The 16,113-nt window shown below is 39.3% G+C and overlaps 1 protein-coding gene across 1 annotated transcript in view; it reads right to left on the bottom strand.

Annotated features, from left to right (window-relative positions):
- The window catches only part of abcg8 (ATP-binding cassette, sub-family G (WHITE), member 8), a 38,648-nt gene that overhangs the window by 10,992 nt on the left and 11,543 nt on the right, over positions 1–16,113 (bottom strand). Inside the window, exons 6-9 of the mRNA XM_060830890.1 lie at positions 11,141–11,410; positions 3,567–3,732; positions 2,106–2,201; positions 1,780–1,979 (exon numbers count right to left, since the gene is read on the bottom strand). Coding sequence (XP_060686873.1) covers positions 1,780–1,979; positions 2,106–2,201; positions 3,567–3,732; positions 11,141–11,410 — 732 coding nt within the window. The remainder of the gene's footprint in view (positions 1–1,779; positions 1,980–2,105; positions 2,202–3,566; positions 3,733–11,140; positions 11,411–16,113) is intronic.

Genomic DNA, 16,113 nt, shown 5'->3' with positions numbered 1-16,113 from the left:
GGGAGGGAACTTGGAGGGGTGGTGGTGCTCCCATGTTCCCATCTGCTACCCTGATCTTTCTAGGTGCTAAGGGTCATGGTTTGGAAGGTGCTAGCTAACAAGCTTTGGTGATTGATGGCAGTGTATCTTGTAGTTTGTAGACATTGCTGTTACTGTGGTGGATGGGGCGAATGATTGTGGATGTGATGGTATCTAATTTGAGTACTGTTAGAGCTGCAGTTAGCCAGAGGAGTATTCCATCATACTCCTGATTTGTGCCTTGTAGATGGTGGACAGGCTATGGTGGTTCAGAGGGTGAGTTACTCATTGAAGGACTCCTAGCCTTTAACTTGCTCTGGAAGCCACTGTATTTGCATGGTGAATCCAGTTCAGTTTCTGGTCAGTGGTAACTCCAGGAAGTTGATCGTGGGGAATTCAGTGATGTTAATGTATTAGTTCGATGTTGTGAAGATGGTCATTGACTGGCACTTGTATGTTAGTTGCCACTTGTCAGCCCAAGCCTAGATATTGTCCAGGTCTTGCTTCATTTGAACATGGACTACTTCAGTATCTAAGGAGATGTAAATGGTGCTGAACATTGGGCAATCATCCATCCACTTGCAACTTAATGATACAGGGAAGGTCATTGATGACACAGCTGATGATGTTTGGCCCCAGGTCACTACCCTGAGTAAGTCTGGATTTCCAACAATCACAGCTATGTGTTAGATATGACTACAACCAGCAAAGTATTTCTCTTGACTCTACTTTTGCTAGCTTCTTTGTGCTATGCTTGGTCAAATGCTATCATGATGTCAAGGACTGTCATTCCCACTTCTCCTCTGGAGTTCAAATCTTTTGTCTATCCTTGAACAAAGGCTATAGTGAGATCAAGTATTCAGTGGTCCTGTCAGAACTCAATCTAGGCAACAGAGAGCTGGATTTGCTCAGCAAGTACTGTTTGACAGCAATGTTGATGACACCTTCCATCACCACCAATATTGAGAGTAGACTGAATGGGTATTAAGTGGCAAATGTGGATTTGTCCTGTTTTTCCCCATTGCTGGATAGATGCCAGTACTGTAGCTGTTCTGGAAGAACTTGGCTAGGGGAGTGATATGTTCTGGAGAACAGGTTTTCACAAGTATTGCCGGGACATATCAAGAAATGCTTGAAGATTCTTGATATCACATGGATTGAATCGAGTTGGCTCAAGTCCGGCATCTCAGATGATGGGGTCCTCTGTAGTTAGCTGAAATGGATCATCCACTTGTCACTTCTGGCTGAAGATCATTGCAAATACTCAACCTTATATTTTTCATTAATATGCCTGGCTCCTCCATCATTAAAAAATGGGAACATTTGTGGAGCCACCCCACCCTGTGAATTATTTAATTGTCCACCAAAATTTATGACTGCATATGGCTGGAATGCAGAGCTTAGATCTGGTCCATTGGCTAAGGGATTGCTTAGCTGTGTTTTTCACATGCTATTAAAGCAAAATCATGGGGTGGAGTCATGCTTATGACCTATTTGAATATTTTAATGCATTTTGCTTTAATAATCTGACAGATCCAAAGGAGTTTCTTGCTTAACTATACAGCAAAATTTAGAAGAGAGTAGAATAATGTCACGTATAGAGATTTAATTCCACATATTCACCCAAATCTACAAGAACGTTATCCCCCATGATGTCAGACACCTAACATTTTTTTCTGCAGCTTGGTATTTTAACAGTCATTGGTCTTGGAAGTACTAACACTTCTAAAGTAAAAGCCAAAGAAAACAAAAGCATCTTACATTTAGCGATAACGTCTAAAACGACTGCAAATGGGGTCAGAGCTCCGATCATGTATAACAATGCCACTGTGTCCTGGATGGATAATTGCTTGCCATCTTGACTATAGTATAAAAACCCTATTAGTAAAGACATCAAGAGTGCCTCAAATCCATGTATAGCCAGGGTCGGTAAATCTCTGAAATCATTAGAAACTTGGCGTCTGGTACAAAAGAAAGAAGTATTACAATTCAAAAAGCAATAGCTTCACATTTCAGACAATTATGTGTACATTTTTCATAAAGAATTGCAAATCTATATTAAGAATTTCTCCTCAAATGTATTTTACCTTAATAAGACCGAAAATTGTCTCAGTTGTCCAGCTAGCTTGTCCTTGTTTTCTGATTTAATGTTAATAATAATTTCGTCGGAAATCTGGGGAGTACTGGAAGAATTTCAAAACGAGGTTAAAAAAATTCACATGAGCTGGGCATTTGAAGTATTCTGTTTAAAACGTTAGTTTTAAATATTTCTACTTATTTATTACACATCACGAATTTTCAATATCCCCAGGATCACTGTTCTAAATTAACTAATTTACCTTACCTCATGTCAACCAGCTAAAGTTAAAATTATAAATGTTTATTAAAACTTGTATAATGATCCATAAATAATTCATGGATCACGTGAAGGAATTTTTGTTTAAAATCTGAGTTACTTTAGTAAAACACATACTGGGGTTCCCATTCCTCTTGTAGTGAAGAATCTTACCCTGAGGAAAGCTAATATCTGGATCTCCATCTTAGCCCTCATCTGGTCTTCATTTGACTTAATGTTGTTCCACCTGCCTCTATCATGTGCCTGTCTTTCACTCAAGGGCCTGGGTTTTGCCTTCTGCTCGAATATATGTTGGCTCCTTTATGATGGTCCTTCACGTCCATCATTTTTGTTGTCCCACGTGTACATGGCCTCAGTGCATATATATATATATATATATATAATATATATATATATCTTCATCACTGGTTACAGAAGCAAGAGATTTGAACTGATCTCAGCGATAGTGTGCAATGTCATGAGAAAGAAAGGGAATGTGAAAATAATGAAGAGGAAAAATTAGGGGTCTAATACAGAGGAAGACAGAACAAATGATATTAAGGGAGAAAACAAGAAAAAGTACAAATGACATGTGATCGTTTAGAAGGATGGATAATAAATAAAGTGAAATGATGTAGCAATTAGAGAGATAAAGGATCAAAAGAAAGGATGTCCCTCAAAGAATGGCAGCAAAAAGAAAAAGTTGAGGGAACAGTAGTATGTATCATGTGCGCGAGAAAAGCAGAAAGATAAGGGCGATTACATGGAGGGGTGGTAAGAGACAATTTTTTTAATTTTAAAAATTGCATGTGTTTAATGCCAAAAAGTGTTCAACTACTATATATTTTAGTTATAAGCTTACAGTAACTTAAAGAATAATCTTTAAAATCAATTATTTTAAATGTGAATGATGTACCATTAAGGCATATCAATTAAATTGATGTGAATTATTTCCTGATTCAACAAAAAAATGCATAGATTAATGTCAGAAGAGGAATAAATGCTAGATTTATTACTGGAACAGTGCCTTAAGATTTGGTGAACGGAATCGTTTTTTTTAACCTCATCCACCATTCTTATGTTCTATTCAAACTTTAGGATAAATAAACAAGCATATGACATTTTTGACCTACAATAATTAAATACGAATTAAAAATGTTAATGTTAAGAATAGATTGTATTACAGTATCAAAGATTCACTTAACAATAATACCTTGCAATGCTAGTCATATTTGGAGAGATATTACTGGCATTTGACTTCCAGGTGTAATCATCTGTGTCTTTGACATTCTCCCAGAATATGGAAGCAAATGTGTTGGCTTTGTCCTGAGTGCATTCTTCCTGTTCTTTGGAGCGCCTGTCAATACTGGTTAGGTCAACTGTAAGAGACAATAGGATACTTTTGTGTCATTAATTCAAATTTTTTTAAAAGCTGAAGCAGCAGTTGAACCTGGATTCCAAAATGATGCAAACTTCCAAAAATGATGGCAAGAATGGTAAGGCTATCAATTCTCACTGCTATTAAAGAGCTAATTGGCCAGCAATCCCAGTGACTGCTCATATGCAGTTAGATGCAGAAGTCAGGAAGTATTATCTTAATTGCCTTATTCTGCCAGAAGTTTCACTGTGAAATTTGGCAAAGGAGTGAACTTGGGGTACTTACATGATAGATACACAATGAACATACCAGGAAGAAAAGGACCTGTACATTCCTGTCAAAATAACATTGTAAAAACTATATACCAAGTCTAATTGCTGACAAACAGCTCTCATAGTTGAACATTTTAATTATTGTTGGAGGTTTAAAAATAATGTTTGTTTTAGACTTCTTTCTTTTTTCACTCTCTCAATCCTATTACTTTTTTCCTTTTTTTCCCCTGTAGATGTTTTGTCATTGAATTAACTACTCTGATGTACGATTTCTGTCGAGACTCAGGAATGATTGAGGAATTAATCTTCAAATTAATTCATAAAGGAAATACAGAGATGATTGCTCTATTCATCTATCCCAGATCTCTGTAGAAGATGTCCATGTTGTTTTAGATTTTTAATTATCCAAATGCAGTGTAAAATCCCTTTAGAAAATCTGTAGGCAGTTTAAGTTCTATTAATAGCTAGCACGTTTGCTCTCCACAGATCATAACCAGTCTAATAATATTGTTGTAATTTATTTCCCATCTGTTCCAGTTTTCTCCTGCCCTGTCACTTGCAGTATGTTCTCCACTCCCAACAAGAATACTTTGCACTCACACCTAACTTTTGCTGTAAGTGCCTAATGTGTGCAATCTGTGGCAGCCATTCCTTGCTGCTATGGAAAGGAAAGAGATATGAAACAGAATTTTCTCCAACTCTGAGTGGAAATTCTAAAATATAATTTGGGAATGAATTTAAAACCTGAGGAATTAAAAATAGCAATCCTGTTATTAATGCTGGGGAAACTTATAACAAGCTGCATTGCATTCTCAATCTCACAGAGGAGCAGAAAACTAGATGAGAGGTTGAGAATCTTTTAAATCCATGCTTTCAACCCCAAAATTAATGTTACATTTTATTGGTATATGATCAATATCAGAGTTCAGAGAAGAGGAACACTGTTACTCTGTACGATAGCACTGATTTATCTACATAAATCCTGAAGGTTTTAACAACTGAAATATTATCTCATCAGAGGTAGGATTGTTTTTAAGCTTAAGAGATCCTGCAATGAGAGTACATCTACTGAGGGAAGAAAAACCTACACCCAAGAAAGTTATTAACCAATATTGAAGCTTTTAGACTGTGAATCATCAGGAATGGAAGAGCGAATGAGGCTTTGTATAATGCTGAACACATGCCAAACTAAAACAAACACAGACTGTAAAAGAGGAAAAAATATTTGCAGAACAGCTAGCAAAAAAGGCCAAGGTCAGAGATTGGGATGTGAATATTGCAGAGGACATTATAAGAGAAAAGGAAGTATGTTCAGTATAAGGAAAGAAATATTCTAACTGCGAGAAGTCACAGCACTTTGCATGCAAAAACTTAACTTAAAAGAAGCAAATTAAACCTATAATGTTGGTTTCTGGAGAGACTAAGTTGAAGTTGGTGCTGTCAGGTCTTTAGGTGATAAATGGTTTCTGGTTGATTTACGATGACACTGAGAGCATCAACTGAACATCACTGATATCATGCGATATCATGAGCATTTCACATATGTGAAAAGTGGCTCAAAATACGGGCTCAAAAATTAGGACTTCAAAAGTAAGAATGAGGCTCTAGTATAGAATAGGCGAACGTGAGGACTGCAGATGCTGGATGAAGGGCTTTTGCCCGAAACATCAATTTTTCTGCTCCTCGGATGCTGCCTGACCTGCTATGCTTTTCCAGCATCACTGTAATCTAGACTCTATGATAGACTACTCGTGTCAAGAGAGCAAATGATGCTGAGATCCCAAAGCAATGGGAAGAATGAGGATCTAGCGTTCTAGATAGCAGATTTCAAATAAAATTCACTTATCTCAGATGAAGGAAGTCTAAAGTTTGTACTCGTCACCCAAAACTGCCTGAGGAGATTTGCAAAGGTTTGTAGACCGATATAGCATTGACTGCTAAACAATGCGGATTAGCAGCATGGGAGCAGTGAAACAACCTGGAAGCCAGCATGCAGCAGTCAAAACAATCTCACTAAAGCTTTGATGAGATCTCACTAAACTATGCAGCCACTGAAGGAATTTTGCTGCAACTTGCCAAGGCAAAGATCTTTATTACTCAAATGTAAAGGATGGTTTCCAGCAAGTGAACTTGGATGAAAGAGGCAGTTTTCCAATTATATTTCAATGGTTGAGCATGTCTTTTGGCATTTGCACCATTGCAGGAGAGTATCAACCCAGAGAGCATGAGATATTCAGTATTCTTCCCCAACTGGAAGCTATTGTGGAAGATCTGTTAGTCTATGGATGTAGAGACACAATGGAAGAAGCTATTGCAGACCACAATCAGCATCTTGTATGACCTTTGGAGAGAGAGTCCAACAGTCAGGTGAACCAAAGCTGAACAAGAAAAACTAGATTTGAAGATGCCTGAAGTCAGAGATCATACACTGAAGGCCTAATGACTTTACCCAGATCCCTACAAGGTGAGAGCTGTAGCACAGATCAATAAATCTGAAAGCGGAACAATGATTTAACTAGCAAAGGTCTTCCCAATTTTTTTAACCAATGTGTAAATCTCGATGCAAGTTCACTGCTAAAACAATGCCATGATACTGAGGCACAACATAAGAATCTGATTTCACTAGAATTAAACAACCAGGTGACAACAATGTCTGGGCTGAGATATTGCAGCATTGATTATGAAGTCACCTTACAGGGTGATTCCAGTAAGACTGGACTTGGAGCAAACCTTACTCAGCATAAAAACCAGTTCCCTTTGCATCCAGGATGTAAATGCAAACTGAATGCTGTTATGTTCAGATAGAGAAAGAGTGCCTGGCTGTTGTATTTACTGAAGAGAATTTTAATCCATAACTGTTTGGAAGAAACTTTGTGACAGTAGTCTGCCCAAGCCACCTTTCCTCCCAAGTGTTTGCAAAGAATGTTACTTCATTTGCACAGATTTCATCTGAGTGTACAAACATATAAGGGAAAAAGATATACATTGCCATCATGCTGTTGAGAGCAAACTTATGATGAAAGTTCATTGACTCACAGTATCTCTACAGTACAGATAAAAGCTGTCTGGCATATCAAGTCTGCACCAGCCGTCTGAACAGCATTCTATCCTATCCCCATAATCCTGTATTAACCATGGTTAACTCAGCATGGTTAATTCACCACGTCCTTGGATAGTATGGCCAATCCACCTAACCATCTTTGAACTGTGGGGAGGAAACGGAAGCACCCGGTGGAAACCCACACAGACACTGGAGAATGTGCAAACTCCACACACACAGTAACCAAAGGCTGGAATCAAACCTAAGTCCCTGGTGCTGTGAGGTAGCAGTGCTAACCACTGTGCTGCCCCACTAAGAGTTAAGGGTCCAAAAAGAATGCAAAATCTTCCCAATTCAATGACCATAAGATATAAGAATACAATTAGGCCATTCAGCCCATTGGGACTGTTCCATCATTCAACCATGATTGGTCTGTTTCCCAACCCCCCTCTCCTGCCTGATAAGCAACTCTCTTGTTATGTTCTGAAAATAATCGATGGAGAAGGGATACTGAATCAGAAAGACAAGTGCCTTGGTTCATATCAAGCAAACTATACAATAAGATATGACTTTCCAATTGTTGTAGGAATTTTGAAGTCAGGATGGCTTGAAAGCATCATGGGTGCATTGTTGCTATTAAAAATTACAGGATATCAATGTTGATTTTTAGGGTTATTATCCTGAGGAGGGGAGTGTGTGGTGAGGAAAGACATGCTGAAACACATTCATGCAAGCCGAAGAACTGAGTCTAGTCTGAGGAATTTAAGAGAATGGTTCTATCGGTCACCATGAAAAAAGAGACAAAGGACATCAGCCAGCAGAGTAGGAATTTGCAGTAGGTATCAAGTTAAGCAAGCTAGCGAACCACTGATTGAAATGTGGTGTCCTAACCAGATCATGAGTTAACTCTCGTGAGTTATCTTGTCACCGTTGACTACTATTCTGTTGACTTGGAATTAGACCAGTTGATGTCAATGTCTACAAGTGAGAGTGGTGAATGCCTGAAAGAACTGGTAGATGTTCTAGACATAGTGATGAATGATAATTACCCTCTTTTCATGAGTGTGAAATTTAGTCACTTAGAGTCATAGAGATGTACAGCATGGAAACAGACCCTTCAGTCCAACCCGTCCATGCCGACCAGATATCCCAACCCAATCTAGTCCCACCTGCCAGCACCTGGCCCATATCCCTCCAAACCCTTCCTATTCATATACCCATCCAAATGCCTTTTAAATATTGCAATTGTACCAACCTCCACCATTTGCTGTGGCAGCTTATTCCATACACGTACCACCCTCTGCATGAAAAAGTTGCCCTTAGGTCTCTTTTATATCTTTCCCCTCTCACCCTAAACCTATGCCCTCTAGTTCTGGACTCCCCAACCCCAGGGAAAAGACTTTGCCTATTTATCCTATCCATGCCACTTCATAAAGAATTGGGAAATTTGACGCCATAATCATCTCCACAGGATTCTAGTAAAAAAAAAGATGAGCTGCGGTGACAGTGGAAATTGGCAAGGTGTTTATAAATAAGTCAAGCAAATTCAGTACAGATGGTATACAGAACAATTTTCAAAATGGAGAAATACAATTACTGAGGGCATGAAAACAGTTTTATTCAAAAGGATGGGGTCACAACGTTTTGGTCATTGGATGGGGCCCCCACAACCAAGTATTATCCTGTCTGTGGTTAAAATGGTAAAAATTAAGAAATTATCAAGAGTGATGATTGTTAAGGGTATGCAAACACAAGGAGCTGTTTCTTTTAAATGGCATCATTATCAAACTAAATACTAATTTTACATGCTAATATGACTGCTCATAAAAATAATGATAGCTAGTCTTGAATGAAGATTGACAAATTAATTATATATCTTTAAAAATTGACAACTGTCTAAAAACAGGAGGTTGATTAATGAATTCGATGATTACGATAGGTCTTCAAATGGTAAAATGACAAGCATACCAATGATAGGAGTTTCTAAAATGTTGGTTAATAATTTTACAATAATGTGACAGCAATGATTACTGACTAATTGTTTGAAGAAAAATGAAATCTCTTTAGATAATAGTTGATAGTTTAGATATTGAAGGATATTCCATAAATGCTGATTCAAATGGTAAGAGTTCTATGACTGTAGACTGTTCAACATAGAGGTTCCCGTCTCTTTCAATAATGATCTGAATTATATGCAATTAGAAGGTTCAAAGAGCAAATTTCATGAACAGCGGTGTCATATAATAAATATCTTATCAGCAAGGCAGTTTAGATAACGTCAGTGATGTACGTTTCTTGACAGTCTTAGAAAAGGAGTTCTGGAGAAGTCATGTTGGACTAAACTATTAACTCTTTGCACAGATACTGCCAAAGTCAGAAATCACTTAAGTAATCTGAACCAAAATTAGAGTTGTCGTGGACAAAAGATTACCTCAGACTACAACGGGATCTTGATCAGATGGGCCAATGGGCTGAGAAGTGGCAGATGGAGTTTAATTTAGATAAGTGCGACATGCTGTATTTTGGGAAAACAAATCTTAGCAGGACTTATGCACTTTCTGGTAAGGTCCTATTGAATGTTGCTGAACAAAGAGACCTTGGAATGCAGGTTCATAGCTCCTTGAAAGTAGAGTCGCAGGTAGATAGGATAGTGAAAAAGGCGTTTGGTATGCTTTCTTTTATTGGTCAGGGTATTGAATACAGGAGTTGGAAGGTCATGTTGTGGCTGCACAGGAATTGGTTAGGCCACTTTTGGAATATTACATGTAATTCTGGTCTCCTTCCTATTGGGAAGATGTTGTGAAACTTGAAAGGGTTTGAAAATAATTACAAGGATGTTGCCAGATTTGGAGGATTTGAGCTATAGGGAGAGGTTGGATACGCTGGGGCTGTTTTCCCTGGAGCATCAGAATCTGAGGGGTGACCTTATAAAGGTTTATAAAATCATGAGGGGCATGGATACGATAAATAGACAAAGACTCTTCCCTGAGGTGGGGGAGTCCAGAACTAGAGGGCATTGGTTTAGGGTGAAAGAGGAAAGTTATAAAAGAGACCTAAGAGACAACATTTTCATGCAGTTGGTGGTGCATGTATGGAATGAGCTGCCAGAGGAATTGGTGGAGTCTTGTACATTGCAACATTTAAAAGGCATCTGGCTGGGTATATGAAAAGGAAGAGTTTGGAGGGATATGAGCCAGGAGCTGATAGGTGGGAATAGATTGAGTTGGGATATCTGGACAGCATGGACGAGTTGGACCGAAAGGTCTGTTTCCGCGCTGTACATCTCTATGACTCTATAACTGTCTTGATGGTAAGATATTTCATGTGCAACCTCTTGTTGGGGAATGAAGTAGGGCCTCACTAAAGGGTGGGGTACAAGATATTAATCTGATCATATGGGAAACATATCATTGAGCTGATTTTTCTAGTCACAACGGTGGTGAGCCTGCAGGCAGCAAAGACGTACTTGAATCTGATTAGCATTCCTCCTGCACCACAATTAAATTGTAGGTGCAGAGCTCTTTTGAAAAGGGTCCCTGCCTTAACACCAACTGACCACTTAGTGACCACTCAAGAGGCACATCCTGCTACCCACATTGTGCAGTTTGGGGTGGAGAGGGAGGGAACACCATTAATTAAAAGGTAATCAGCATCAAATTGAAAACAAAATATTGATTAGAGGAGGGGACTCACAGCGACTGCCAACACCTCAGCACTCTCTCCTGCCCTGACAACCACACCACCCCCAAGAACTAACTGTGGCCTGTGTCCTCTGTGAATTTGCAACTAAGGGGTTGTCATTCTGGTAACAGATATCACCTCCAAAGCAGCCTCATGTTTTCAGTCCAAGGGGATTTGCTACTGCCTGACTGTATTGAGGTTTTGTGAATCTTCTCAAAAGAATGTAATGTCTCTTGCAGACAAGGGAAAACTCAGTGCCTGAACAAGATACAGTCATTATAATAACTAAATAACATAATATTACATGATTAAATTGACCCTTTTGTTTAGAGATCCATGATCTCTGCAGATTCACATCTAGTGATCTTATGTTTAGTGTTACCATTGAGAACCATTCTTATCTATTCAATACTCACCATAAAAATCACAAGGATTGCAGTAGGTTGGACAAGGATATCCTATTGACGTAAAGTATGGAATCATATCTTTAGCTGTTCCACAATAAGTTGTTACTCCTGAAGAGAGCAGGACCACCAGATCAAACAAATGGAATATGTCTGACCGTGGCTGATGGATTGACATTAGGATCAAACGATTTCCTCTTGCAAGTCTCGAGAGAGTCATCACCAAGTTGTGTGCTGTGAAACTATCAAGTCCAGAAGTGGGTTCGTCTAATATTAAAATACCTGGAACCAAAAATATTTTCATGATTTCAAGTTTATAACAGGTTATCAAAACAAAACCTATTTCATTTGGTGTCATTGGATTTCTCCTTTTGAAGTAATGTTTTCAATAGTATGGATATTACTGTTACTTTATTCATTTAGGAGTGACAAGATCTCTTTAAAATAACGCATTGATAACACATGAAAGAATTTAACACACTTCACTGGCACTTCTGCAAAGGATGCTATATTACCAAGGTGGTCTTCCTGCCCACTCCTGCCCTTGATATTATGGAGGACAAGCAGGCCTTGGGTGGCCCATGTGTCTTAGGCCTAGTGAGATCCTTAAATGAGCAATTCATGGAGGTCAAGATGAAGCCCACAACAGGAAGTTTGGGAGTTGGAAAGAGTGGGTGAGAATGTCATGCAAGGGCTAAGGGCCTTAGGATCTGGGTATAAATGCCACAGCATGGGTGCTGTTAAAGCATTCTATACCCTCTTGAATAGGACCACCACACTGCAACAATCTAGTCTGGAAAACTCACATGAGCACAAGGACACAAGCACACACAGATTTTAATTATAAGTCAGAGCCTGATATATAATGATTCGCATCCATGATAGAACTTTAGCATCAATGTAAAGTACAAAAAAAAGTATTATTTTGAAGTCTGAGCCTAACACCAGTTATTGATTTTGATTTCTCCTTCAACAGTCTGTCTCAAGCGCAAGCTCATGATGTGATATCACATTGCATGATAAAAGAGGAGGAGGATGAAGAGAACAATTTCCCTTATGGCTTGTATTCCATTTGGGGCACCTAACAAAAGCTGCTCTTTCTGCTCCAGCTTCTCCATCAAGATTCCCCCACCTCTCCTATCCACTCTGCAGTACCCTTCAGCAGTTACCTCCATCCTGGTTCTAGTATTTTGATTTTGGCAACTGCCTGCAATCCCAGCAGAAGCCCCTGCTCCCAGTAATGAGGCTGGGACCACAGCATTGCCCATCAATCATACTGGCTGGCATTTGAATGTTTTATCCAGCGTAGGGACACAAATCTTGATTTTAGCCAAATAAAACTTGGCAAGGGGTGGAGGGCAGCCAGCATCTTTAGGGAAATGGGCCCCACCAACTCTTTGGGTAATGAGGTGGAAAATTTTGCCACCTATTAAAATTCTGCCCGCGTACACAACTAACACACATTGATCAGATGGTACCCAAGTAAACAGCTTAGGTGGCTTATTAGAAGACCTATTCGTGCGTGGTGTTAGAGCAGAAAATTAGATTGTTCTAAAGTTAAGTACAATGGGACACGATGGGAATAAGAACACAATAAGGAATATTGAAAATAAGCACCAAATATCGAGTAAGAAATATCAAGTTTTTTTATAAATATATTTGTAGAAGCTTGTGAAAGAAAAGTGTCACATTGAAAGATTCCAAATAACCTTCAAGTCACTGGATCTAAATATATGAAATGAATTCATTATAGCTGTACCCAGAACATACCACTGGATGCAAATTGTGGGGAAGCTTCCCTTTTGGAAGCTGTCATTAATGGAGGAGGATGGAAATGGCAGCAGACAGAGGAAACATAGTTTTCAAATAAAGCAGATATTGATTGGCAGTTATTGATTCAGAATAGGAAGGTCAAAGAACAATGATAAGCTTCATAAGACATTAAAAGCAGCAGCTGATGAAATCAGCACGTTGCCTTTACATTCTATTGAATCTTCAGAAAAGGGAGTAAAAATCAAGAATTGGAAAGTAACTCACAAATTATCAACTTTTGAAAGAAGAGACAAGGAAATTATTGATCAGTTGTACCAAGTTTCTGAAAAAAAAAATTCCATGCTATCGGTGTAGATGCAAGATGAAATACCTTCACAGAGGCTGGTATTCACCCCCAAATTATTTTTTATTTCCACATTGAGAGTCCTTGACACTGATCCAGCTTCCTCAGAGCCAGCTTTCAGAGTGAAGATGCCTGACATTCTTGATTTTTATCTGTCAGCCAGAGCTCTCTGATTGGACTAGATTAACAGCCCAAATCAGGGAACTCATATTCTATGATGTCCACCTGGCTGAGTCCTCTCCACAAGAACATCATATTTCAAAGGGAAATTTATACTTCATGAGAGAAGGGTGCTGACTGGTAGGCAACTTGATGCTGAATGTGTTGTCCTGGGGAATGCACTAGAAAACTATTGTCCTCTAGTTGGTTATGTCACATTTAAGAAGGATGCAATAATTGGACATGCTCTGTTTTCCTTAATATGCTCCATTCCCCTTTCAAAACAACCTCTGAAATGGAGCAGTCTGCTAGTTCTCTTTTCACAATGAGCTAGTTGAGAAATTCACTAATGAGTTATCTACAACTGTCCATTGTAAGCCTACCTTCAGCAGTGAATATAGATATTAGAATCTTACAGCGCAACAGACCTATCAGATGTCTTAAAAATAGGGAATTAGCCATTTGCTTATGATACAAGCTTAATACCAAAATTAGGGACATCAAACCTATGTAGTTGGACAACGGCTAACCCGATCAGACTGTTGCTGGATGTGTATCATGCATGCTCATGAATGGTCCTAAGCCCACAATTTCAGACTTGATAACTGCCTGGTCTATCTCAAATTATCCTGAAAGTGAAAGGTATCCCTAAAATGTAAACCATGCACAAAGTCATTTCACACTGCTAATATGCATTAGTAACACAATTAATATTTTCCATGAAAAGGATAAATATTCAAAAGCAGGGACATGACCTCTGCAGGAGGAAGAGAACATGGAGATATCCAACAGACACAAGGGGGACATTCATTTCCTAATGGCATTCTCCATTGCCATGCTTTGACCAAAGTTGACTTGCCAACCAACCAGTATTCTTATAAGCCTCTACTGTCTGGTGTTTAGAAAAAAATGTGAAAAGATCTAATTGAGGTATATAAGAAGCTAATGGGGATTGATAAAGTAGATGAAGAAAAAATGTTTCCTCCTGAGCAGCAGTCTCGAACAAGGGGTCATAGTTTTAGATTAAAAGCTGGCAGATTTAAAACAGAGACAAGAAGGAATTACATCTCTCAAAAGGGCCATGAATCCTGGAATTCGCTAACTCAGATTTCAGTGAATACTGCAGCATAGAGTAAATTTAAGGAGGAGATAGACAGATTTTTAATTAGTAATTCGAGACAAAGGAGAGTCTGTGGACTTGATCTATTTGGATTCTAGAAGGCTTTTGACAATGTTCCGGACAGAAGACTGCTCAATGAAATAAGAGTCCTTGATGTTACGCGTAAGGTAGTAGCATGGATAGAGAAGCAGCTGACTGGCAGAAGGCAGAGAGAGTGGGATAAAGGGGACCTTTTCTGGATGGAAGCTGGTGACTAGTGGGGTTCTGCAGGAGTCAGTGTTTGGACCACAATGATTCACATCATTCATTAACGATCTGGACAATGGAACTGAGGACATTGTTGCTAAGTTTGCAGATGATACAAAGATAGGTGGAGGGACAAGTTGTGTTATGCAAGTAAAAAGGCTGCAGAAGGACTTGGACAGGCTAGGAGAGAGGGCAAGGAAGTGGCAGATGGAATACAACGTGGCAAAGTGTGAGATTATGCACTTGGATAGGAAGAATAGATGTCATAGAGACATAGAGATGTACAGTACGGAAACAGACCCTTCGGTCCAACTTGTCCATGCTGATCAAATATGCCAACCCAATCTAGTCCCATCTGCCAGCACCTGGCTGATATCCCTCCAAAGTAAAAAGTGAGGTCTGCAGATGCTGGAGATCAGAGCTGAAAATGTGTTGCTGGTTAAAACACAGCAGGTCAGGCAGCATCCAAGGAACAGGAAATTCGACGTTTCGGGCCAGAGCCCTTCATCAGGAATTCTGGCCCAAAATGTCAAATTTCCTGTTCCTTGGATGCTGCCTGACCTGCTGTGCTTTAACCAGTAACACATTTTCAGCTCTGATATCCCTCCGAACCCTTCCTATTCATATACCTATTCAAATGACTTTTAAATGCTGCAATTGTACCAGCCTCCACTACTTCCTCTGGCTGCTCATTCCATACATGTACCACCCTCTGCATGAAAAAGTTGCCCTTAGGTCTCTTTTATATCTTTCCCCTTTCACCCTAAATCTATGCCCTCTAGTTCTGGACTTCCCCACCCAGGGAAGAGACTTTGTCTATTTATCCTATCCATGCCCCTCATGATTTTATAAACCTCTATAAGGTCACCCCTCAACCTCTAACACTCCAGGGAAAATAGCCCCAGACTGTTCAACCCATTCCTATAGGTCAAATCCTCCAATCCTGGCAATATCCTTGTAAATCTTTTCTGAATACTTTCATGTGTAGATTTGTTTTTAAATAGAGAAAACTGTGGAAATCTGAAGAACAAGGGGATTTGGGAGTCCTAGTTCAAGATTTTCCCAGGTTCATAGGACATAGAACATAGAAAAATACAGCGCAGTACAGGCCCTTTGGCCCTCGATGTTGCGCCGACCGAAGCCTACCTAACCTACACTAGCCAAATAACCTCCATATGCCTATCCAATGCCTGTTTAAATACCCATAAAGAGGGAGAGTCCACCACTGTTACTGGCAGGGCATTCCATGAACTCACAACCCGCTGAGTAAAGAATCTACCCCTAACATCTGTCCTATACCAACCCCCCCTTAATTTAAAGCGATGTCCCCTAGTAACAGCTGAC

This window comes from Hemiscyllium ocellatum, chromosome 10 (genome assembly GCF_020745735.1).
Source record: "Hemiscyllium ocellatum isolate sHemOce1 chromosome 10, sHemOce1.pat.X.cur, whole genome shotgun sequence".
In the NCBI taxonomy this organism is placed as follows: domain Eukaryota; kingdom Metazoa; phylum Chordata; class Chondrichthyes; order Orectolobiformes; family Hemiscylliidae; genus Hemiscyllium; species Hemiscyllium ocellatum.
The sequence above is the reverse complement of the archived record's forward strand: the minus strand, read 5'-3'. Positions and strand labels throughout refer to the sequence as shown.